The sequence below is a fragment of the Thalia democratica genome, chromosome 3 (genome assembly GCF_965202585.1).
Source record: "Thalia democratica chromosome 3, ktThaDemo2.hap1.1, whole genome shotgun sequence".
Taxonomy (NCBI): domain Eukaryota; kingdom Metazoa; phylum Chordata; class Thaliacea; order Salpida; family Salpidae; genus Thalia; species Thalia democratica.
In genome coordinates, this window is record NC_139167.1 from 51338034 (window position 1) to 51363676 (window position 25643).

At 26.2% G+C, this 25643-nt stretch overlaps 1 protein-coding gene across 2 annotated transcripts; it reads right to left on the reverse strand.

Moving 5' to 3' along the window:
* LOC145832709 (protein FAM184A-like) lies at nt 1-25632 on the reverse strand. 2 transcript variants are annotated; one of them, XM_082940022.1, is made up of 23 exons: nt 25365-25632; nt 24566-24723; nt 23887-24207; nt 23448-23635; nt 22930-23111; nt 21241-21376; nt 20097-20278; nt 18831-19007; nt 15774-15926; nt 12369-12529; nt 11712-11834; nt 11261-11411; nt 10396-10536; nt 9875-9978; nt 9233-9354; nt 8919-9067; nt 8719-8836; nt 7111-7303; nt 5970-6087; nt 5787-5897; nt 5197-5336; nt 2872-2928; nt 723-861 (listed from the first exon to the last, which is right to left on the reverse strand). In XM_082940022.1, exons 1-22 carry the CDS (start codon nt 25497-25499, stop codon nt 2874-2876), a joined length of 3318 nt encoding a protein of 1105 aa, XP_082796148.1. In that variant the 5' UTR covers nt 25500-25632; the 3' UTR covers nt 723-861; nt 2872-2873. The 2 variants fall into 2 exon arrangements, with proteins under 2 accessions (XP_082796147.1, XP_082796148.1); XM_082940021.1 differs by lacking the exon at nt 2872-2928 and having other exon boundaries at nt 1-861.
* Between the last annotated feature and the right edge of the window lie 11 nt (nt 25633-25643).

Here is a 25643-nt window from a genome sequence, read left to right on the forward strand (position 1 = left end):
AAATTTTTTTAGAAATTGACAAACAAATAAAACGAATTATAACTTAAGCAGAATTTTCATTTTAACTTTAAAATCTATTAGTCATTTAAAAATTTTAAAATCATATAAAGTAATGTTGATTAAATTCTCTGTCAAACTAATAGAAAAATGTCATTACATAGAAAAAATTGTAATATTAAAGTGCACTTTTAAATAAAAAAGCACTAAAGAGTATTACTTCTTATTGCAAAATTTTCACTAAACTTTGCACTTGCATTAATAAAAAGAAGGTCAGTTAAAAGCAGTGACGAAAAAATTGCATATTTTGTTATGCACGCGAATATAAATTAAAAGTTTTTGCTTTTTCGCAAAGAAGTAAACAACCAGTTGCCTCGCTTCTTCGCAAAATTGTTCCGAGATGAAAAAGCACCAATTTCAGTATCAAGCTTCTTTTCAACATTTTCGTTAGTTTCATACAACAAGTTTAACTCAGACTTCCAAGTAGCCAAGTTTATGCTTTCTACTTTATCTCTAACACAGTTTGCCTGAGGACCGTCAGTGTTTTTTGAGCTGTTTCTCCTTCTTTTTTTATTTTCAAAACTTTGATGCTTATTGAGTTTTGTGTTAGCGTTTGCTGCTACGTTGATGTTTTCTGAATTTGAATAGTCGCTGGTATCATTTTCGTTTAACAGGTCGTCAACTCTTTTATTTCCAGTTTTGAAAACAAAAGAGTCTAGTTTATTAGTCGACTGCTTAGTGAGGGTTCGGTTAGTATCGTCATATTTTTTGTTTGTTACGTATGAATCAAGCTGGCTTGTGGCCTCGTCGGAGAAAAAATCTCTTGAATTTTGCACTTGTTCTAAAGATTCTATTGAGTTCTTTCTGAATTTTTATCGACAAGTAAGTATTTAAATACACCTTAATCTTTTAGTTTTATTAATATAATTAGTTTGTTGTTCAACTTTAATTTTAGATATACTGTTTTTGATTTAATTTCAAAACTTAAACTTTAAAAAATGCTAGTTTATTTTTCATTTTGAGCCACATTAATTGCTTCATATCACTAAAGTTGTTGTTATTAATTTGTTACCCAAATCTTACGCAACAATTTTGTGTCTTTACCTTTAGATATGTCCGAAACACACTGATTAAGAACCTCCTTTATTTTAAATTAAAATAGTATTTTTACAGGGTTGCCAAAGGTTTTTTTGTAAATTTCTATCAAGTTTCTGAGCTTCTTCCAGGTTTTTGAAAAACTAGTTTTTTGCATCTTTTTGAGTATAAAACTAAACTTAGGTTAAAAAATGTCTAAAGTAGTATAATAAAATAGAAAAGATACTGTAAAGCTTCTTTAAACTTATTTTTTTAAAGATTATTTTTTAAATGTTGCTACTTTAAAAAAATCTTTTTGATAGGTTTTTTGTATCTATTCAAAGTTTTGTTATATAATATGTAAAAGTAGTTTAAAATTCCAGGTTTTTTTGCCTAAATTGTCAAATTTCAGGATTTTTGGCAACCCTGTGATTATAATCATTTTAGGAAATTTTCATTAAATAATTTTTTTCCTTCTAAAATAAAATTAATGGTTTTGTAGTAGTTTCAATTACTTTACGACCATGATTTCTAAATCAAATTAGATATTTAATTTATTAAAAAAGTACTTAAACCATTGACGTGATAAATTAAGTGAATTAAGTCCGTTATTAGTGATTTTCATAATCTAAATCGTTTCTTAAATGTTACAAGTACGTTGGATCCTGTAAAGATAAAGTCAAAAAAACTTATAGCAAATTAAAAAAATATTTAAATAAGCAAGCTCTTTTCAAAAATACTACAAAATTATATCCTTTTTGAAAAAATATTTTAGTAGATTGTTAGAAAACTTTTTAAAGTTGTTTATAACGGATTGGTAAACTCAAAATCAAAAAATAGCTACTGAGTATACTGAAGAAGTATTATTAAAACTTTATCATTATCTAAAATTTAAAATGAAAGTTAAAATTATGGTAACACTTTTTTAGTGCTTATGAAATAAATTACATTTCGATTTTTTTTGATTTGCTGAAGGATAGCAAAGCTTTGTTGACTTTGAAACTAATGTTTTCAATTCTATTTTTGTTGCAGAATATAAGAACATGACAAAGTTCGTCAAAAATACATACAATTTTAATTTACTATCAAAGCAAAACACCAAGTATGCAAAGCACCCAAAGCAAATTACTTTTTTTTTCTTAGACGAGAACCGTTTTTATAACAAATTTAAATCATTATACCATAATTAAATTAGCAAGAAAGAGATAAGAATTAATTGCTTACTAAAAACTTCAGTTTTCACTGGATTTTCAATGTGTAAAAAATTCAGCATCATTTTAGTTCGTTCAAGTATTTTGGGACTATTTTATTGTGAAAAGCATTGTTTACTATAAAACTTAAAAAGAGAATAGAAATTGTTTTTTTTTTGTGAGGAAAAGTATGTATAAAAGTAGAACAAGTTCCCTATAACGGTAAAAAATCTTCCTAATTTATTTATCATTAGAGAATTTTCTTGGTAAATAAAAGCAGCAGTTTGTAGTGGAAAAATAGTGAGTTTAAACATTTTTTATAATAAAGTTAGTTTTATATTAGCTGTTAATATACATTAATAAGTTTTTACTTTTTGTATTTTTAAGAAAAATAAAACTGTATTTAACAGTGTAAAATCATGCATTCCTGTTAAAAAACCTAGAAAAAAATTATGTTTAAAATTTTAAAACGAAACTTTATTTTTTAGTATATCCTTTCACAATTTTTGTTCAAAATAAATAGAGTTTAATTTGTTATCAATAGTTATCGATCACAGAAGCATTTAAATATTTCGAGCATATTCCCAAAATTTAACTCATACCAAGTTACCTCTAAATTTCGGTTTCTGTTTTACCAGCTGATAGATAATCTGGTACATAGCTTGACCTGTTTCGGTAAACAACATACTCTTAGTTTTTGTACAAGAGTATGGCTATAAATTAGTGTTTCACATCAACCAAAAATTTGAGTCAAAAAATAAAACACTTTATTTAACTTATGGACATAACTATTCAACCTTATTTAGTGTTGAACAACTATCATAAATTTTTTTAATAAAAATAAAACTACTTTGTGTATAGTTTCCTTTTAACTGTTGTATATCAAATGTCAATGTACAACAGTGTAAGACTATCTATAATTTATATAAAAATGCATTAATAACAACTCAAAATAATTAATTTAATAAAATTATATTTTTCAAGTAGTTTTGACCTTTGCATAATTTACAAAACTCTGTATTTAAAACTCTAATAATATAATAACAGATCCAAAAAATTTAAGCCAGAGACTTTTTGATTTATTGTTGTTGAAATTACCTTTTATTACTAATGTTTTTTAAATAAACAAATTGTAATTCATCCATTACTAATTTAAGTAAGCTCATGTTATAAATATCAGGAAGGTAAAATTTTATATACCAAGCTTAACTGTTACCGACCAAGAAACTAACTGTAGCATACTATTAGTAACTTAACTTTTTGACCATATTTTTAGGATATCGTAAAAGTTAGTAGTTAACAAAAAACAAGGACAACCAATTAGTCATAAGTTTTATACTTCCTTGTCAAATGGTGTGTTTTTTTTTTCAAGCATATATGAAAGTTTATAAGCATCTTCATATTTTTAATGTCACATTTGTGATTGATTTGAATTGTTATATTACAAGTTGATATTTTTATTTTAAATGTAGTTTGGAACGGTAAGCAGTCCTTCGTTCTGTTTCATATATGGTTTAGTAGTTATTTTAAGTTTTTGATCAAACTATTTAGGTCAAGTACACCATGCATGTAGTTTGCTATAAGTATATCTGCATGTGTTTTTATTGCAACCGAGCCGGATAAATTGTATAGTAAAAATACTTTTATATTCACAATTAAAAAGTAATACATCATCAAACAACCATAAGGATTTTTAGCAATCTGTAAGACAAAAATAGAATCAAGCCATTCATGTTTAACACTAAAAGAAAACAACATAATATTTAAAAACTTATTATACAGTATGTTGAAAGATTAACAAAGACTAATAATAAAAGTGATTTGATTATTTTTTTAAGTAAAACAAGGAGTACTTCTTTTATACTACTAAAAAACTTAAAAGATTCCTGTTCAGTAAATTCTGCAGGTTTTTGTTTTAGTAAGTAAACATTACATTTAAGTAAACTAAACAAAATATTAGTTGATTGTGCTGCAAAGCTACAAGTATTCTATAAATTGTTTTAAAGTGATAAGTGTAAACTATATTAATATTCACTTTTCAATACACATTCTATGAGTTTTAGATAGTTTAAATATTCAGGCAAAATTTAGATACTCTAGTATAATTTAGATTTCAAGTAAAATTAACAAACTTTATTGTTTTAATTCAAAAATTGAATAGTGTACTAATATTATAAGTTTAGAAATAGTGTTTTTTAGATCTGTTTTAAATACTAACTACCGGCTAAAAAAAGAAAGTAAATATTTTAAAAGAACTTCAAACTTTTATCTTAAAATTATAAAAGCGAAGTAAAACTTTAGTTAGAATAATAACGTTAAACATTTGTTTCATTGTGTTCATTTCAGTGAATGAAAAACTACAGAGCATATATAGTTGCTTAGGATACTTAAGATTTTTTTTTTTTTATAAAAAGTGAAAAATATACTATAAATAAATATATGAAAAACAGTTAGTTATAAAAACACATCTACCATGCTGTTCTGCTTAACTTATACTTAAACAAATAACAAATGAAACGAAATGCATCACAGTGAGTTTGTTAGTGCAATAAATAATTATATGAAAAATGTTAAGCATTGTTTAACCACTCCAACTTGCAAGGTAACATATAAACAAAAGTAGTTGTTCAAAGTAAAAAGAAAAATGATTTTAGTATCACCAACTTGTAAGCTGCTGTAACTTAATACTACAAGAAGTCTAACTCAGTGCAAAGTTATTTCAAAGTTACACAATAATGATAAAAGCATTTAGCATAAAAATTTCAGTTAAAAAATTACCTAAACAAGTAAGCAGACAAATACATTTAACAAAAAACTGTTTCAATCTCATACAAGTACTATATTCATGCCACAGGTAGTAGTTAGTAACGGGATAGTGTGCAACCCGCTAAGGAAGTTTTTATTCGCATGCATGTGCCATAAGCAGGTCTTTCACCTGACAACTTTCTTGGGGAGGGGAGGGGGCTGCATGGGCGAGTTTATAGGCGAACTATGACGTGACAGTGGCTCCAACCTGCCGTCTGCTTTCGACTGGTAGTTTGCCGACGGCACTTTCATGCTACCGTTCTTCTTTTTCTGTAATTTGTGTAATATGTGTAACTAAAATTAAAATGATTAAATCGTTTATTGCTTTAAAAGGATTAGCTTTATGTGAGTAATTAGGTAGAGTTTTTATGGACTTGAAGAAATAAAAAAGCTTATTTTAGTAAACTTTATAAAAATAACTCAAAGTAAAACAATTTTTTTAAGACTGTTTTGAGAGCGTAAGATAAAGTTGGGTTGAGCAATTTAGTTGACGTTAAAATAGTTATCAGTTGATAAAACTTAATTAAATGTTAATTATTTTTTTTTACTTTAATAAATTATTATTCTTTTTATATTAACAATCTCTGGAAACATTATTCTTCAATTTCTAATAAGTATTTAAAAAATGTATGTAACAACCATGTAGACAGTTTATAAATAGAACATGTAAGTTAAAAATATTGAAGGTTATCAAAATTGGGAATGAATAAAACTACTTACTTTAGTTGCAGCTCTCGGATTTAAAACACCAACATTCGGGTTTGAATTGAAAACCTTGTTGTAATTCGTCTCCCTATTTACTAACTCCATTTGGTAGTACTTTTTATCGACCTAGAAAATAATAAAATAGCATGTTAAATTTTCTTAATAAAGATAAAAAATAATATAAAAAGACTAATTTACCATTATTTGTTGTATTTGATGTTCTTTTTGCTCGACAGCAAGTTTCAACTGTACAATCATCTCAATGTCTTCATCTCTTGAGTCTCTTCTTTCATACTGGTCTTCTAACTCCTCTATTCTGCGTTAATATATTTACATTTTTTTATTGTGCACAAAACTATGTTTTAACATTATATAAAAGAAAAGTAATTATTTTTAAATATTTGAAAAATAATTAGTTTGATAAAATATGTAACTGTTTACTTGCATTGTGTGTTGTTTTAAATAAAGTATGTTGTTAGTTAAGACGTTTTTAAACGAAATAATGATAAATTAAAAGTGCAATATAAAATACAAAAAAAAAATTGCAGTTTAATAATATCAAAATAGTTTACATCGACTAAAATTTTAGTTCTAAAAACTAGAGTTTTTAAAATATTCTGTCGGAGCTAATTTGAATATAAATCTATAAAACAAAAATAATAATAGTATAATTTTTTTTTGTAAATAATTAGTCTAAAGATCTAAAAAGTTTTTTTATCCGTACATTTTGAGCCTTAAGCTTTTGTTGTTAATAAAACGCACTAATCTGTAAAGTAAGTTGCGGTTAATTGCATTAGTCTAAAAAACTAAGCAGGCTTATGTTAAATGTAAGGTTAAAGAAAAGTTATTTTTCAACCAAGTTTTTACACTACTCTCTTTGAGATAAGTATATCTTTACAATAAAAAGAGAAGACAGTACTAATACGATTTAACTTTTCTTTAATGTATTTAAGCATATTTCATTTCAGTATATTGACTATTTAGTCAAATACTTAAGGAGTGCTTAGTCTTACTCTAACCAAAAACAACGTTAAAGCTTTTTGAACAGAAACAAAGTAGCTTAAGTATAAAATAAATTAAAAAACCTTAAACGAATGAGCACCATCAGTTCCTATATAGTATCAAGCTTGTTTATTTATGAAAAATATATATTTAACAATTGAGATCACAAATAACATACAATAGCTGTTGTACTATTAAGAATAATCCGTGCACACAATAGTAGTACGTTAAGAATACCAAGGCTAAAAATTTTCAGTGACAGTGTTAAGATTGTTGATACTTTATAAAATTAATGAGCCAATAAAAAGTAATAGTTTATCAATTCATTAAAACTTACTGTAAATTCAGGCCATTTATTTTGTCTTTGAGCATGGTAGTTGCCCTGTTGAACTCGTTGACGACCTCCTGTTTGCTCCTCAGATTCGCTGCTTCTATCTCGTTGATCTCACTCTCGTAAATCTTCCTGATTTCTTCTTCTCTCCGCTTTATTTCCAAGTTTGCCTCAGACCTCGCTTGCATGACGTCTGTGACTGGATTGAGAAAATTAAATTAGAAATCAGTCTGATATGTGTTCTGTGTGTAGTATTTTTAGACTGTTAGTTAGAATTTTTTATACTTTTTATTTTCTTAAATAAAACAGTTTTGTGTAGATATATTTTATGGTTGTATAAGACTGTACGTTTAAAAATTCATTGTTATTAAAAAAAAAACTATTGACTTAGAGAGTTGATAACACCTTTAAAGCTGTTCATTCTAATAGAAAATAATAAAACATTTTTTTAACTAAAAATAAAATTATATGTTAAATAAATTAAATAAACGTATTTTAGTACAGTCCTTGTCAAGAAAACTATTAACAAAAAAGTATTAGTTGAAACTTTTTGGTTGTTAATTGTTATTAAGGTTTTTTTTATAAGCAATTGAGAAACGATTGCCTTTAACTAATAATAAAGGTTGTTTAAAAATTTAAGTTAATAAAAATATAAAATAGGCTACCATATAAAATGGTTGATGAAGCATAAACTAAGAAAAATTCAAATGACTACCACTTAAAAGTAGTACAAATTAAAATTTTTAGGTTTAGCTCCGTTGAACTATTGCCAAGATTATTACCATAAAAATGATTAGCACATTTTTGTTAAACTGTAAAATACCTAATATACTACTACAATGTTGAAATGTATTTATTAGTTGTGATTTTTGTTTACAAAATGTAATCTACTTATGTTGTAAACAACTTTAATTATAGTATCGATCTAATAAAAATTAAGAAAATCAATTGGATGTATACACTTTAAAAAGTTTGGATTTATTTAATCATTTTATGGTAATCATAAAACTACATTAACAAAACTTAAACAAATATGTATCGTTTTTTAATTTAGAAGTACGAAGATGCTTTGAACTATCGGCTTAAATACTTATCGTGTAACTATTAGTATTACATAACGCATTAGCAAAGAAGAACTTGCTTCACTATTTATAAACATTGTGATATTTAAACGCTTTACTGTACGTTATCAAAGCTTTTGTTGACACTAAAAGCAATTACTAATTTAGAAAAAAAAACATGCTCAGAAATAAAGTAACTGTGTGGTTAATTTGTGATATAAATTAGTTGTTTTAAAAATGATAATGAAACTTTTACTTCTACGGAGTAAAGTATATATGGAAAACCTAGCAATACTTAAATAGTCTTACTTTTTGTTTATATTTAAAACAAATTTTTTACCATAACTCAAATCTTAAAAAACAAACTACAATATTAGAAAATATCTAGGTAGCTAATTAACACAACTTTAATTTAGTAAACTTTAATAAATTGCTTATTTTTAATTGTAAACTTGCAGTACTTAAATTTAAAATTGTCCATTGGATTTAAGAGTAAAACTTGTATAACTTTCAATTTTACTTGACAATATATAAGTCATTTGTTTAAGACTACCTTTTAGTTCCAGTTCTTTATGTAAGGTGAAATTTTCATCCTTTATACTTTTAATATTTAATTCATTATCTTTTATATCGTTTTTAGACTTTTCCAGTTGTGATTTTAACTCGGATATCTAGAAAATTAAGAAGCATTACAAATATTTATAATATAGTTATCTAATTCTTAAACTCGTTAAGTTTAGATAAAAACCTAACCTGTTTATTAAGTTCAGTTTCCTTAGCTTCTGATTTCTCCTTGATGTTTGTAATTTCCGTGTTCAAATTACTGATTTGATTTGCATATTGTAATTTTATTTCGTCAATTTCATCAGCGTTGCGTTGCATCAAAGCGGTCTTTATTTCGTCTGAAAACAACAACAACTTTGTTTATTTCCTTGCAAAGATAAATTTCCTTACAAAGTTAGCAACAATATTAATTGACCATAATTTGTACGGGACGTCTAATAAAAGTAATTAATCAACTTGGATTGTAAATTATTTAAGAGACAAATGTAATTCCCCATAACTACCTAAGTCCATGTTCAGTTCTTGTTCTTTTTGGCTGAGTTCCAGCTCGTGCTCTTGCTCAAGCTGACTTTTCAAACTTGATATAGTGCACTGGTGCGCTAGCATTTGAGAATGCAATTCTTCTCTGAAGAAAAAAATTATTGTAACAAACGTAAACATAAAGTAACTTGATTGGTTTAAAACTGCATTGAAACAAACTCTCAACAGTATGAAAACTATGGATTGAGTACTTTTTTGTTTTGTGTTAAATCATTGAAAAAAAATTAATTATGTCTCACTAAAAGCTAAAAATTGATAAAAAAATTTAAATTACTAAGTAGAATAGTGAAGCTAATTAATGACTAACAAGTTCAACAACTAAAGATATTCTCATATACGAGTCTTACTCCATGTAAACATTAATTATAAAAACAAACTAGGCTTCTAAAAGTTGTTTAGATTCTCACAGTAAAATGAAAACAAACTTTAATTAATAACTTATAAAAACAAAAACGAAAAAAAAAACATGTTAGTAATAAGAATAAAAACATTGAACACTAAATTTTACTTGTTTAACAAGAAGTAAAACATGAATGTTTCACGCATAATTGTATACTACTTGTACAAAAATACTTGACTACTTTAATTACTTTTAAGTTTCAAACTTGTGTTTTGAAGATAACTTTTCAGTTATTTTATTAATTTCTTTGACATTTTCTTCGTTAATTTTCTTTTTTTCTATAGAAAACTCGTTCTGCAGTCTTTCAACCTTCAAAAAATATACTATAAACTTTAAAAAGCTGAAACTTATTTAAACTCTAATTTATTTTGATGTGTATGAATTATACTTTGATTATTGTTTATTAAAACTTATATTTTACAAATACGAATACAAATTTGTTTAACTAAAAAAACTTATAAACACTCTTATAATTTTATAACACGACGACTGCAATAGAGAAAAAAACTATTCATAGCATCTAATTTCAATCTAAAAAAGTGTACAGTTAAAAACTTCCCACGGCAACGTTTAAAACTATTTTTAGTAAACTATGTAGGAAAACACTGTTTTCATTAAAGTTTATAAAATGGAAAATTAGCAATGAAAAATGAGTTGAAAAGTATCTTTTAGGTACAGTTATAAAATGAATATAGAAGAAAACAATTATATAATATCAAAAATAACTTCTTGGTTTAGTGTTTTTTCTGCAAGTATTTCTTGTTTTTCGTTCTTAACTTCCATTCTAGACAAATTAGACTTCAGTTCTCTCACACTTCTTTCAAAATCTGTTTTCTCATGTCTGTGCGAGCTCTTTATTTCTGATATCTGAATAGACATAGTTTTTAACCTCTTTTGTTTAAATTGAATATAACAAAGTAAGACTTTTTTGAAATACTAAAAATTTGAATGTAATCTTAATTAATGAATTATAAATATAAAACGAATTATATTTAACATTTAGCATTTATGCTATGTAGTTAGGTTTTAGCACACAAAAAAAAACTTTTTTTAAAGTTTTCACGTACTTTTATGCTCAAGTTAGTATACCAAACAAACAAAAAAGTTATCCAGCAATTTTAAGATATAACAAGAAAATTCATAAAATCAAATAATAAATCGATTGCGCATAAATAAATCTAATAATGTACTTAAATTGTAAAAGTAAACTTGATTTGAAGCTTATAACGGAAGCTAAATTATATGTTATTAGATTTTTATACGCTAGCATACTTTGCACTTGTTTGTCGATAAAATATTTAAAAAATGCTAAGTGCTTTTGCAAACTTAAAATTTTTATTAACATTTTATTAAACTTGTGTGCACAAAATAAATGAGGTTAGTTTAATTACTTATGCAAACAAAAACAAATGAGTACATACGCTTTTTAAGTCTACGTTTAGCCTCTTTAAACAACTTTTGAAATTTGAAAATAACTGTTTTTTACAAACTATACTACACAAAGACTATAAGTTATAAATCATAACTAAGGCATACAGCTTACTATACATACTTCACATTTTGGTAGCAAAAAAAAAAAAAAAATACGAACTTGAGAAGTGAGGGTTTTTATCTGTCCTTCCCAACCCTCTTTCATTGCAAGCACTTTCGATTTGTTTTCTTTTTCAAGCTCTTCAATCGCGTTTCTGCGCTCCACGTTCAACTGAATGGTCAACCGGTTCCGCTGATCGGATAACTGAGATCTGAACGGATATTCGAGTTAAGGGCTGACTAAGCAGATATCGCGCGATCGCTTAAAAGATACAAGTAATACGCGCTTCAGTGTTATAGAGCAAGTACAAAGCGGATAATGCGACTGCTTACACGAAATTAGACTTGAAAGCGCGGTGATTTGTCATGCAAATATTCTTTGCATGTTGCTCACTTGCTGTTTACCATCTAACTAGTTCCAATACTTTATACTAGAATAAAGCAACTAAAATACTTTATCTTAACTAAAATACTTTATCTTTAAGTAAAAATTTTAAATTTTCAATACTTACTTCATAACTTTCTCCCACTCCAAATCTTTTTGTTTTTTAATTTTTTTAACGTCATCAATTATTTTTTGCTCTGATGCGCTTTTGTGCAATTTACCTTCGCTTACAGTATTTTTTAAATCTTTTCTGCAATAAATTTATTTAAATACTACATAGTAAAAAAACAGTAAAGTATACCAGACAATGTTTTAATCTAACAAAGTTTACAAACATCATTTGATAAATTACATTCCAATTTATAGTAGTTTTAAACTAATTTTTATTTTTAAACTATTTTTATCTAAAAAACAAAGTTTGAAAAAATGCACTAGCATATCTAAAACATAAAATTTTAGATAACAAGCGTAATACAGTTCATGATTTAATTTATAGACGATTTTATGAACGCTAAACTAATTTATTCAAATGTCAAACACAATTATACTACGATGAATGGCTAAGCACTATAAGATTGATGTAATAACTTTTTCGTAAAAGATCTTTACAACACTAGAAAGGTTTTGAAAAATTGAAATATAAACAATATTTCTATGTTAAAATTTTTTTCAACATAAAAATTTGTTAGAGCATTAAAGTATAAGGAAATTAATAAAGACTTATACTATAAGCAAAATTATAAGGTGAATTGGAAAAAAAAACTAATAAATAAAATATACAAACTTAAGCTTTTTTATATCATTTTGAGATTGATCAAATTTCTTTTGTAATTCTTCTAATTGCTTTAATGTATTTTCTAATTTAGATTTTGTAGAGTCCAACTCATCCTTGTTTTGATTATCAGTTTTTGCAGATGATTTTATTTGATTAGTAAGAGATGCAATCTGTCCAAATTGATTTTTGATTTAAATTGCTCGGCTTAACTTTATAAATCGCTTAACTAAAAAAAAAGAGAAAATTTTAAGCTTAAACAGTTATTTAAAAGCCTTAAGGTATTAAACAAACTTTAGTAAGTTAAACAAGTTTAAAAACTTAGCTTGAATAAAAGTTATAAAACATAAGTTTGTAAAAGTAGCTTAAAGTAGCAATGTATGTAATTATTTATGAGCTAGGAAGTTCATCATATTTATATGTTTACACCAATAACATTGAAACATACCATTAAAAGGAGGTAGTTAAATTTAATTTATGTTGTTTGTAAATATATTTAGTGTTTTTCAATTTCTTGTTATATCTATAAAATTTAAAAAAATAACTAAGGTTGTAAAGTTTGTTATAAAAACAACAATTTGTCATAGAACATCACTTAATAAAAAAGCACAAGCACGTAATACGTAAGCATAAACAAAAAAAACTATTTTGATATATAACAAAAAAATGTAAAAAAAAATTATACAACAAATAAAATTTTTAATAGTTTTTTCTACTCAAAAAAGGTTTAAACGCAGAAAAAGTAAAATAATAATTCTAATTAATAGTTTAGTAAAAACTATTTACTAGTTTTACATACAAACAGAAAATTAAATTTGATTTTAAGAATGTTCATTTATCTAATTCAAAGAAATAACAGTTCGGAAAAATCATAAAATAATGCATTAAAAATACTTTTAATTAGTTTTTACTTAAAATTTTAGCGGAACTACAAGGATTTAAAAAAAAAAAACTAATAACTTTTCACTTGAAAAGTAAAGTGTTCAATTAAAGGGAAACAAAACATGCAGTTGCAACTTGAAGAAAAGTATTCAAAAGATGCTATGACCCATGAAAAAGTGGCATTCAACTGAAGTTTGTTTAAGTAGTCCTCAAAAATCACACGTTATCACTAAAATAGGCTTTAATAAATGTAGTGAATGAGAGTTTGAGAATTTGATATGAATACCATTAAAGAATTTTAAAGTCAATGTAACACAATCTGAGTCAAAACTCATCAAAATTGATAACTTGATAAAAAGCGAGAGGAGTTTAGAAATTCTAAAAGGTTCAGATATCACAATATGCGTTGGTTTTACTTTTAGTTTAGGGGTGAAAAATAATTGCATAGCGTTTTCATAGAACTATCGCATTGCAGATAGTCTAAAAAATGGAAAAAAAAAGAGTAAAAGTAATATACAGTTTTTTCTTTATAACTTTTTCAGGTTTAATAATTAAAAAACTGTGAAAAATGAAATTAGTGAACAAATAACACAAAATAACAACTTTAAAAGGTATGACCCAAACTAAAATTTGAAATAAGTCAAACGAAAACAACTTAACACTTTACACGCAAGAAACTCATCACACACTGAATAAGAAACTCACGTTGAATTTATGAATGGCTCCATTGTCCCCACTGCTTTCGAGCAATTCTCAGAGGTGGCAAAATTATTACGTAATAAAGCCACTAAATCGCGATTAGAAAAGTGTTTATCTAGCGAACCTAACTCGCGTTTAATGCTCTTTCCAACCGCTATCTCTTTGCTTGGAACAACTTTTTTTTGATTTCAAGCCGTGCAGTCGATTTTTAAATTTACTTTTTCAGCTTTAAAAACACTTTAAACTTTTGAAATTACACCGCTTTGTGTTGTGTGACTTTAATCTTATTTCCAGTACAAGCGTAAGGATTTTAACGAGATAAAATGATTGATTTTGTAGAAATTTGGTTTTGATTTTTTATATTTTTAATGTCTGGTTTTAGACAACGTCTGGTAATTAAGAATACGTAATTATATTTGTAAAATTTAGTTATAATAGTTTTCGTGTAAGCACACTTTTGCGGTCAGTTCTATATTTGTATTCGGATGTTGCAATTACAAACATGTATCCGTAATACTATCAATAAAACTAGCATATCTGACAAGTATAAGACAGTTATAAAAAATGCTTTAATTTAAAGAGTAAAATATTTTTAATGTTGGTTTATATCAGTTTTATACTACTAGAAATTTTTTCATAAAACACTTAAACGTATAAAAAAGCTTTTACACTTAACTAATTAAAAATGTAGATTTTACCACAACATAGTTGTATATTTATTTATGAAGATAAAAAGAAATATGAGAATTTATTTAAAAAAAAATTGTAATTTTTAAACTTAAACTTTATAGAAATTATATGTAAAAATAAAACGATCAGTAAAAATAGAATGAGGCAATAAATAAGTTGTATAAAATAAAACAGTACTAAACATACAATCGAATCAAAAATGCTGACGAATTTCGGGACAGAATAAAAAGAGGTATATCCTATGAAGAGTCAGTAAAAACACCTATAATATATAATTAAACTGAGCTTCATATAAAGGTTAGCATCTTATTGTTAAAGAACTAAAAGTATAAAAACATTTTGCAAAGCAGTAAGCGTAACAATTAAGCAATTGTATAATAAGTTAAATTTATAGACTTTTCAAAAATATAATTTAAATAACTATGTGACCCACAAAAAACAAATTGCTAAATTATAATTTATATTTCAACAAATAACTTTTACAAGTTAAAACAACACCAAAAAGCAAACAGTAAAAACAAGTTATCAACTTTATCATCTTTTTGCTTACAACTTTTGGTATATATAATATTTTATTCAAACAAATCTAAACTGAGTTAATTTGGAGACATATTTTAGACCAATAGAAAGCATAAAAACAACGTAGCTACTATCAAAACTGTCAGTATAATTTACTTTGCTAAATAAACTTTCTTTTTTAAACAATGAACTTCTTATATAAACTAGCTATTTAAAACATTGTAGAAAAAGTAGTATGTACTTATGAAATTTGGCACAAAAAAATTCATAAATATTGCAAAGTTGTTAGATAGAAAATTGTTTAGTACTTATACTGATTTATAAAAATAAAAATAAATTCGTAATAAAATTTTTATATATTTAATTAAATAAAATACAAATCGTAAAAAAAAATTATTGCAAGCATATAATCATGACATAATACTCATATAGTACTACTTAACTTTTTATATGTATTTTTTATTAGATAAATTTTAATAAAAGTTTAATAAATAAAACTATTCATCATATTTTAAAATCACAGTTAACTATAAAATAAATTATATCTATTGTTTTTTTATTAAGTATGAACATAATAGATATTTTCAAAAACAACTAAATATTAATGTAGAAAATAAGTCAATAAACCTGTCCTTTAAGTTCTTCGATGTTTTGTTTCAATCGGCTGTTCTCAGTTTCAACTGCTTTAAACTTTTCCTTGCCGGAACTTTCAATCAGCGACTTTTCCTTTTCAAAGCTCTCAGTCAGTTCCGACCTCAGCTTCATATAGCTACTTTCGGCCTGAAAACCAGATACAAGTTATCGTCTTAACATCAGATTTGACACAACAAAAATATTTAAACAGCTTATCATAACCCGAAACGTATCAACCAAAAACAAGCTAATTGCGCCAATGAGTGAGATGAGCTTTTTTGTTTTGTCAATTACAGCTTCCGCAACAACAGATGTTTGCGAAGCCTCGCCTACCGTTGCAACTTTATTATTTCGAATGAAAAACTTTCAATATGGGAAATGTGATTGAAGGGAGCATCTATCACTTGATAAGATAACACAGATAAAGTAAACTTTATATAGCCGGCAGAAGGGACGGGAAGAAGACAATGAGTTTATTTTTGAAATAACCGTATCTATTTTTGACACTTTAAAAGATTGCAAGATATTTGAAACCGCGTTATATCATTTTTATCACAAAATATTAGTTGTATTTAATTAAATAGATATCTGCTGAGTAATAAGTTTTTTATTGATGTTTAGCCCTTATTTAAAAATAAATATTGTTGAGAATAAAAATTAAAAACACTTCAAAGGCGTTTAAACTTTTAGCCGACAAGCTACTTATTTTGAGCGAACCCTCAAGCTAAACAATTTAGGGTTTGCTGTGACTAAAATTTCAAATAAATTGCTATGATATAGTTCCAAAGATAACGTCGTGGCTAATGTAAAGTTAATTCTTGTATAAATTGTTGGTTTAGACCCTATTCAGGCTTGTATAAATGTTTAGTTTACACCGTATATGTTTTAACGCGACAATATTTTTAAAAAACAGGAAATTTATTGACCTATCCCAAATATTTGAACAAAAGCTTTGAGTAAAAATATTTAGTTAAGAAAGTATTCAATTAAATAAACTAAGAATAAGTTTTGACTAAAAAATGTCGTTGTTGATTTTCTTTAGCTATAAATGGTATAAACATTAAATAAAAGTAATCTTAGACTACACAAGGTAAAGATAGCCGGATAAAAAATGTTTACGAATACAAAGCAATTTTAATAAAGAAAGTTATCTTTAATTTGAGGATCACAAGACAGAAAAAGTAAAAATACGAGAACTTAAAACTAACTAATACATTAAGATCTGCATAATAATATAAAATTACACGCGGCTTAGTATTTTTATACTGCATACACACACTCAAATACGCATTGAAAACTTCTGACAACCCCTTATAAATTCGTGTTTTCGCTTTGAAATGCGGGCAAATAAATATCGGATTTAAGAGCTCAAGCGGAATAGCACGAGGTAAAAGCCAGGCATTCACTGTTCAGAAAGTTTGAAAACTTCCCATAACCGAACTTCAAAGCAAAACAAAATCAAGTGAACCGTCAAATGGCTGGGATGAAATGATGACTATTTTTGCCAAGCCCTAGTTTCTAAATGAACAAGAAACTTTCCCTGTCCTTAATTGACTGCGCTTGCGTCGAAAATAAACAAAGTTGATTTTCAAGTTCAACGTTAATTGACCGTTTAATTTGTATATTTTGTTGTAAATTTGCTTCTGAGCTTGTAGTAAAAGCGTTCGATGCAAACGTACAGCTTTTGTTATACGAGCTATGATTAATTACAACTGTAAGTAGAACATGATGCTGTAATGTGATTTAAAATTAAATAAAAACGTAAAATAGCTTCAAAATAAAGTACACAGAATTCTTAAAATAGTTTGTAAAATGATTTTTATGTTTTTAATTAATGTTCAAGTTGCTTAAAACTATTTAAAAATGAAGTTGAATAATACTGCTTGTTTATAAAACTCGTGAAGTACAGCTTTACAGTTTTAAAAGACTATTTTCTAAATCTTAATCTTATTGTAATTATTATTAATTTAGCATCAAAAAAATTAACGAAATAAAACTACTTGTACTTTATGCTGTTTAAAGTATAAACATACTTTGTTTTCAGCAGGCTTTTAACCATCACCTAAGTTAAATTACATAATTTGCATACTTATTTAGTGATTTAAAAATCTTTTGATTTTGAATTTTTTATTTAAAAAGTATGTGCTTACTTTTATAATAAATGACATAAACATCACATTTTTTAATCAAAATCTTAAAATAAAGGTAGTATAGTAAAGTTTCTGAAACAGTACAAATTCTTGAATATTTAATATAAACTGGTCATAGATACTGAAGACTAAGTATTTCATTAATTTTAAACTTTTACTAACAACTATGAGAATAATTTAATACTGTTTAAATCACACCAAATAGACCGTGTAGAACGAATAACCCTTATCAAAAATAAAACTATTAAAAACTAGTTCCGTATCTAATCTTATGCGCTATGTGAACCACAAAAAAATTACACTGTTTTATGGAAATCACAGTAACAATGACTGTAAAAGCTAGGTTAAACAGGGTTGTAAATATAATCTAAAGCATTTTGTCTTTAAACATCAATGTACAAGTTAATCTATCATTTAACAATAAAAACACTGACACTTTAGTATTTTTGAGTTAACTAAATGGTGGAAACTTTACCATCAATAAAATTTCTGACCAAAAGTTAATATTTTATAAAATACTAATCAAGATAATCGAAAACTAAAACTATAGTTTTATACGACACCAGTTATTAAGCCATAAAACAAGATTAATACAATTATACTAAATGACGTAAAACGATTTGTTTAATAAATTTTTAGCTAAAAAGTAATAAAGTTTAGGTCAAAAATTAGAGTCCTGTACTAACATTTTGAAAGCAAAACTAAATAAGTCAAATCATTCATTTAAAAATAAACGCAATTAATTTAACTACAAACAGAAAACTTAAAGATTTAAAAATATTTATTAGATTCAATAAAAACAGTATAAGCATATATATCATAAATAACTTAAAACAAAAATTACCGTTATAAGTTATTTTATTGACAAAGATCAATGCTGTAACAGTAGTAAAGCACTAACTTGTTCATTATTGTTGTTCAGTTTGTCTTGGTGTTGCTGTATAATTTTGTTTACGTAATTTTGATTTTCTTGGTGAATTCGCATTACTTCATCGTTGTGTTTCTTAGTCAAATCGTTAACAAGCCTTTCGTTTGCCACTTTAGTTTGGTCTCTTTCTGTTTCTAGCCTGTCTATTTTCTGTGATTTTTTGTTTTTATTTAATCTACAACACAGTAAAATAACACAAGTGATCTTTTGTTTATATTAGTTAGGGAGTCGGACAATGACTTATAATGTATTTTAATTATAACAATCTTAACGATTAAAATTATCAACTTCATTCGCATTGTATAAAAATTAAAAACAGAAAGCTATAGAAAGATCGAATTAAATGGTTTTGAAGTTACTTACTAATTCTTAAACAAAAAAATAAAATCTATTAAAAGTAAAAAACCAAAAAGATTTTATTATCAAGCTCACAATTTAATTTTTTTTTTAAATTAGATATTCTGGATTTTATTATTATTAAAAGTAAGTGCCATATAACTAATTTAGTTGCAACTTTATATGTTTTATTTTTCTTTTGTTGATCTTTTTGACATTTTCATTGCTTTAATACGGATTGACACTATCATTTTTTTACAATTTCGCTCAAAAAAGAAACGTTTAAACTGTTTTACGTACTTTCAATTATGTGTTATAAAAATTATGCTTGTCAAAACGAACACGTTAAAAGCATAATTATTTCTACTATAAGCAAAAAATTATTTACTTTCTATTTAATTTACAAGGTGTACAGTATATTGTAGTACATTGATACTGTCTTTTTAATTTAATTAATCAAACTTTTATTACAAAAATATTGAAGCTTTATTAAAAGCAATGAAAATCAATATAAACAACTTATGTGGTACTTGTCTATAAAACTCAATTTAAAACCAAATTAAACCCCTGTTGACTGAAATTCGGAAAATATAATTTGATGAAAACGCTTTTATGGATATAAAGAAAAACACTGAAAAATTACCAATCAATAATAAATCTTGTATTTAGTGTTAAGGATCAGCTTCAAAAAATTCCTCACAATAAAGATAAAAAACTTATATCGCATGGTAATAGTTAAAAATTAAGCATTTTAATTTAACTCTCTTATATACTTTCATTACAGTATGTGCATACTTTTACTACAGAGTTTACACTGCGAATTAGCGATGATATGTTTCTACTTATGTTTGTTTTTGTTTTTTAATTTTTGAATAAGTATGTAAAATTTATTAAAAATCAAACCACAGCCAGTTGTTGTAGTTGTCTCATATTAACATCCTCGTTATTCTGTCGCTCGTTCTTCAATTTTCCGTACAACTCTTCGATTTTCTTTTTCTCCGTCTTACTTTCTTCCAACTGTTCTTCCAGGTCTTGGATGGTTTCGTCTTGCGTCGTTTTTATTGCTTCTAATGTGCCGATTATACCTTTTTAAGAATGTTTCAGTGTTAAACATAAAATTATTGAATTTAAGAAGAAAAACCACATAATTGAGCCTTGATTAAAACTGTTGGTTTTTAAATATATATACAAAAAAGCTAACTTACATACAAAAAAAAAATCTACTTTAACTACTTTAAAATTTTAACTAACCAATCTAAAAATTTCTTTATAAAGTATAAAAGAGTTTTAAAAAAATCTAAAATTTTAGCTTTAACTTGTATCGAAATAAATTACAAAGACTAAAATACTTAAAAAATATACATAATTTTAATTCATGTAGATAAATGTAAACCTTGGAAAAAACATAAAAATTCCAGTTAAGTATAAAACCAAAGAAAAATTAAAACTAAGGTAATTAAGTATTCGAAAAACAGACCACATTATTAAAGTAATTTATTTTAACTTGTTTTTTTTAAATATATTCATTACTTTTTTAAACCAATTAGACTGTGTACATTTTAATGTTTGTTTTTAAAACTACACAAACAAAAAAAGAAGAAATTTTATTGCACACATTAAAAATTGTGTAAAATTGCTGTATGCACAAACTACGGATTACAAATCTAATCTCACGCTCAAACGTGTGAATTTATTGTTACAATTGACATTACAGCGCTAAAATAAACAAGTTAATCGAAAATAAAACGATATTTATCAAATTGATCACAAGGAAAACATAGCCAGTTGTCTACAACTTGTGTTTATGAAATTTTGAAAACAAAAACTTGATTTAAATTTTTAAAGTAGCTCGCTTTTAAAAAAATTAGAACTTTAATTATGATTGCGAACAGTGTTCCTTTTTTTTTTTAATTAACTAAAATCATTATTTTGAGAAATTTTTTTTAAAGTTTTTAGTAAAAAATAAAAAAAACATTTAATTTTGAATTTTTTTCACTAATAGTACAATTAGTTGGTTAAACTCATTTTATAAACTACTTTAACTCACTAGACTTCTGTGTAATTTCACTAAGTTGATTTTTTACTTTGGTTTTAACAGAATCCATTTCGTTGCTAATGACATTATTCCTTACGACTGCGTCATCATACTTTGTTTGAAGTGACTTCAACTCTTTATTTAAGTCCTAGAATATTATTGAAAACTAAAATTGCTTAACTGAAGGTAAAGTAACTCGATAAGATGACAACCATTAAAACAATTTATATAGGATGACAAAATTTTAATTACCTTTGATAGAAAAAATAGGTAATTATTTTTTAAGAACTAAAGTCTTCTTTTAACTTATCAATCATAACAAACTTAATCGGTAGTATTCATAAATCAGTTAAAACTTAAAAAAAAGTTTAATTTAAATAGATAAAAAAACGTCAGCTTAATTCTAAACTTTCTATTAATACTAAAACATTTAATCAAAATAACACGAGCAAAACTTTGGACTAGTTTTAAATGTAAATGTAAAAGTTAATGAAAATGTCAAAAATAAATAAGTACATTGGTTATTTACTTATTGAAGTTTTATTTACATAATATAAGTTTAAAATTGATTTTTTTTAATCTAATAACTTTATTTGTACAACATATATAGCTAATAACAAAATTATTAGTCTTGTTACTTAATCTTAGCTGTTTCGTATATTCTAAAACTAGCTTTGTAAAACAAGCTCTTAATTTTTTTTTAATTTTATTACTGAACATCTGTTTTAGTTATTTTTAAATTTTCACTTTTTACTGTTGTTCACCGATAAACTATTTTGTAAGAAAAAACGATTGAGAATAGGATAAAATTATACAAAAAAATTTACAGTATGTCATGAAAAACTTAGTGTTTATTGAATAAATAATACATATAACTTTTAACAATATATATATTACAATTATTTCATTAGAAACAGATATATTTTTTAGTAAACACTCAAGCAATAATGATTTTCTTATTTGACAGTTTTGATAAAGTTTAAGAAATGTATATGATTAAAATAAGCTTCACTAACAAAAACATATTTTCAAATATATTTATTTTTCTTATAAATTTTAGGCATTTCATCAATCTAGTTTTATAAGTTAAGCGGAAGCTTTGACACTTCTGTTCAGATAAATAAAAATTAAATTTAAATAAAAAGATTGATGAAAGTGGTAATAAAAATATTTTCAACTCCAGTTGTCATTAAGCTGGCACGCTATTTTAGAAGGTGTGGTATTACAATAGAAATTGGCCTAATTTACTGTAATTTACTTCATGGAATAAATAGGTCGAAAATAGTGACACTTAATACTACATAAAACTTTTGTTATATCATCACAGAAACAAACTATGAACGTTATAGCTTTCAAAAGATTATTTTTTGTCTTTTTACTTAACAACAGTTCATATATTTATAGTTTTGTAGATTTTATATTTCATCGACTTGGAATTTTATTAGAAGTCTACAAAAAGTAAAACATATTTTTAGTCTATTTTTTTACTTCATGAAAAAGTCTGTTGTAAACAATCATAAGTGAACATCTAACTTAGCCGTAAACATTTATAGGGTATATATACTTTCTGCAAAATAAGTTAATAATATATACAACACCAAAATGCTTAAAAAAACTATATATTGCACATATAAACAACTTGCTAGTATTTTAACTCGGAGAGTTCTAAAAACTTCTTTCTGCTGATAGTTACACAAGTACCTGAATGCAGTTGTTGTTCTGTGAAGCCTCGCTCATGTAGCCCTGCAGCGCAGAGTTCAGCTGCTTGATCTCAACATGGCAAGTTGACAGTTGATGGTTCAACTCTTCCACTTTCTTTTGGTGCCTCGCCTCCATCTTGCTCTGTTCGACTTTCATTTCTTGCTCCTTTTGGCTCCAACTCACTGCGGTTAATCAGAGTTGAAACAGAGTTTTTGAAGAAAAAGAGCAAACATTTTAAAATTAGGTTATGTATGCGTCATTTTTACATAAATAAATAAAGAAAAAACTCCTCAAACTATTTTATAACAAATACTTTTTTTTAAATAACGCATAGGTGAATAAGTTGCTATACTATCAAATTATTAGTTTGTAGTTGCATAAAAAAAAATTAAAGTATTTAGTAAAACCCTTAAAAAATCGAAAAGCTGCAAAAAAAACATTTTCTATCATCTTAACATCGATTTTATAAAAAAAAATATCAAAACAATAAAACACAAAACTTTTTTCACCAAACCAACCGTTTTCTCCTTGCTTCTTCTGCACTTCCTTGTTCAGAACATCGAGTTCGTGCTGGTAATAATCCCTGCACTTGCCCACCTTCTCGTCGCATTCCGCCTGCACCCTCTTCACGTGCTGCTCGTGAATGACCTCCATGTCGCTTATCTGCCGCATCGACGTGCTCGCTTCCTCCTCCGCCTCCGACAACCTGAGTTTGAATTAATGATGAGTTGAATTAATTTTTTACAATATTTTTTTATTGTCCAGCTGTTTTTATATTTTTAGTTATAAAATGATTTGGTATGATTTTCAAATAAGTGTACAGATTTAGATGATGAAAATTGGCAATTATACATTTTTTAATGAAAAATATTTATTATTTTAACAGTAAAAGAAGGTATAGAACAACAATCAGTATGATAACAAATACTGAAATATATATATTCAACGCCATGCTACCTCTTTGCAAAAGTCAGTTCCTGAGAGTCCAGCTTCCTCTTCAAGTCGGCCACCTGCCTCTTCAGCTCCTGCGCCTTCTGCTCCTCCTTCCTACCCGCCTTCGCCCTCTCCACCTCCCCCTGCATCTCCGCCACCTTCCCCTCCAACTTCATCTTCACCTCCGCCAGCTGCCTCGTGAACGACTCGATCGTCTGCATGTGCTCCTCCTCCATGACCTGCTCCTTCTCCTTGTGCGTCCTGATCGTGTCTTCCAATTGTTTCAATGTGGACTTTTTTTCTTGCTCGTGGTTGGCCAGCTGCTGCTGCAGGTTTTCGACTTCCCTGAGATCGATAAATTGTTGTGTGTGAGGCAATTTAGGTGGAACTTTGTATCCATGTTCTTATTAGTTTATTTTTCAGTTAGGAAATTTGGTAAGTTCAAAAAATATAACTCTTTATAAGGTAAAATATGGATTATTTTCAAAAAACCCTAAATTAGGCAAACATATTGTTTTATTATCTAAGTAGCAGACAAATCAAAACTTAATAGTTTTTCAAAGTCACCAATGTCAATAGAAAGTTAAAGAATTTTAATAAAACTTATTTAAAACAAGCAATTACTTTGCATGAAAAATAAACTTTAAAAAATTGCAACAACTCAAAGTAGGTTGTCTATTTATTATTGAAAAACAATTCAAACCTTTTTAAACAATTTTCCTCATTATTGTTGCTGATTATTTGCTTCAATTTACTAGCAGACGTAGCAAGTAGTTTCTGTATCTCTTCTTCGTGCTTTTCTTTAAGCAAACTGATTACATTTTCATGCTCATCATTTCTTGTATTTAATGCGTAAACTACCTAGGATTGTTGTAACTTTCAGTCTTAATATTTTTAGAATTAAGTATCTTTAATTTTATATATTACAATCGTGTTATTTTAATACCAATTATAAGTTTTAGTACCATCTTCATCACAACAATATGCATACAAAACTCAACTAACATATTAAAATTATTTTTGTACACAATACCCCTTGTTCTACGAACGGAGTTTCGCTGCCCATAAAGTATGAGTAGCTCTGCGAAGTCTACAATATTTTCTTTTTAATAGAGTAGACTCTGTAGAGCTACTGATATTTTAAGGGAAGCGAAACGCTGTTAGTTAAATAAAGTGGTTACGTGAAAAAAATTGTTGTTTTGATTTTTCGACGGGCTTCGATTGCATTGATTTTTATAATTTAACGCCTTATCATGTTATATCTACTGCTTTATGTTTTATTATGATAATTTTAACAGTATATAACTAAAAATTATTAACAAAGAAATATACGATATAATATCAACTGATAGCTTGTTTATCAGAGAAAATTAAAATAAATGGATAATCAAAATCTAAAAAGGATTTAAAATATAATTATATAAAACTACACTATTTTTCATTAAATTTAACTATCTTGTATACCAGCTACTTAAGAATAAACAATCTAACTGTTAACATACTTTAGTCAACTGAGCTATTTTCTTAGACATTTTCAGATGCATTTCGTTAAGATCGCCAGATCCATCTCCAACCTGCTGGTTTCTACTTTGCTTTACATGCTGCCACGATGACATTCCAGAATTGTAAGAAGTCATTTCGATTTTTGTATTAAGAAAAGCGACGTTTTTCGGCTATCATGACTTTATGGTGAGTGTGTTTTAAGGTTTCTACAGCAGTGATAAAAATATGGTAAAACTAAATTGTACTTCTACAAAATCAAACATTTCAATTTATATACT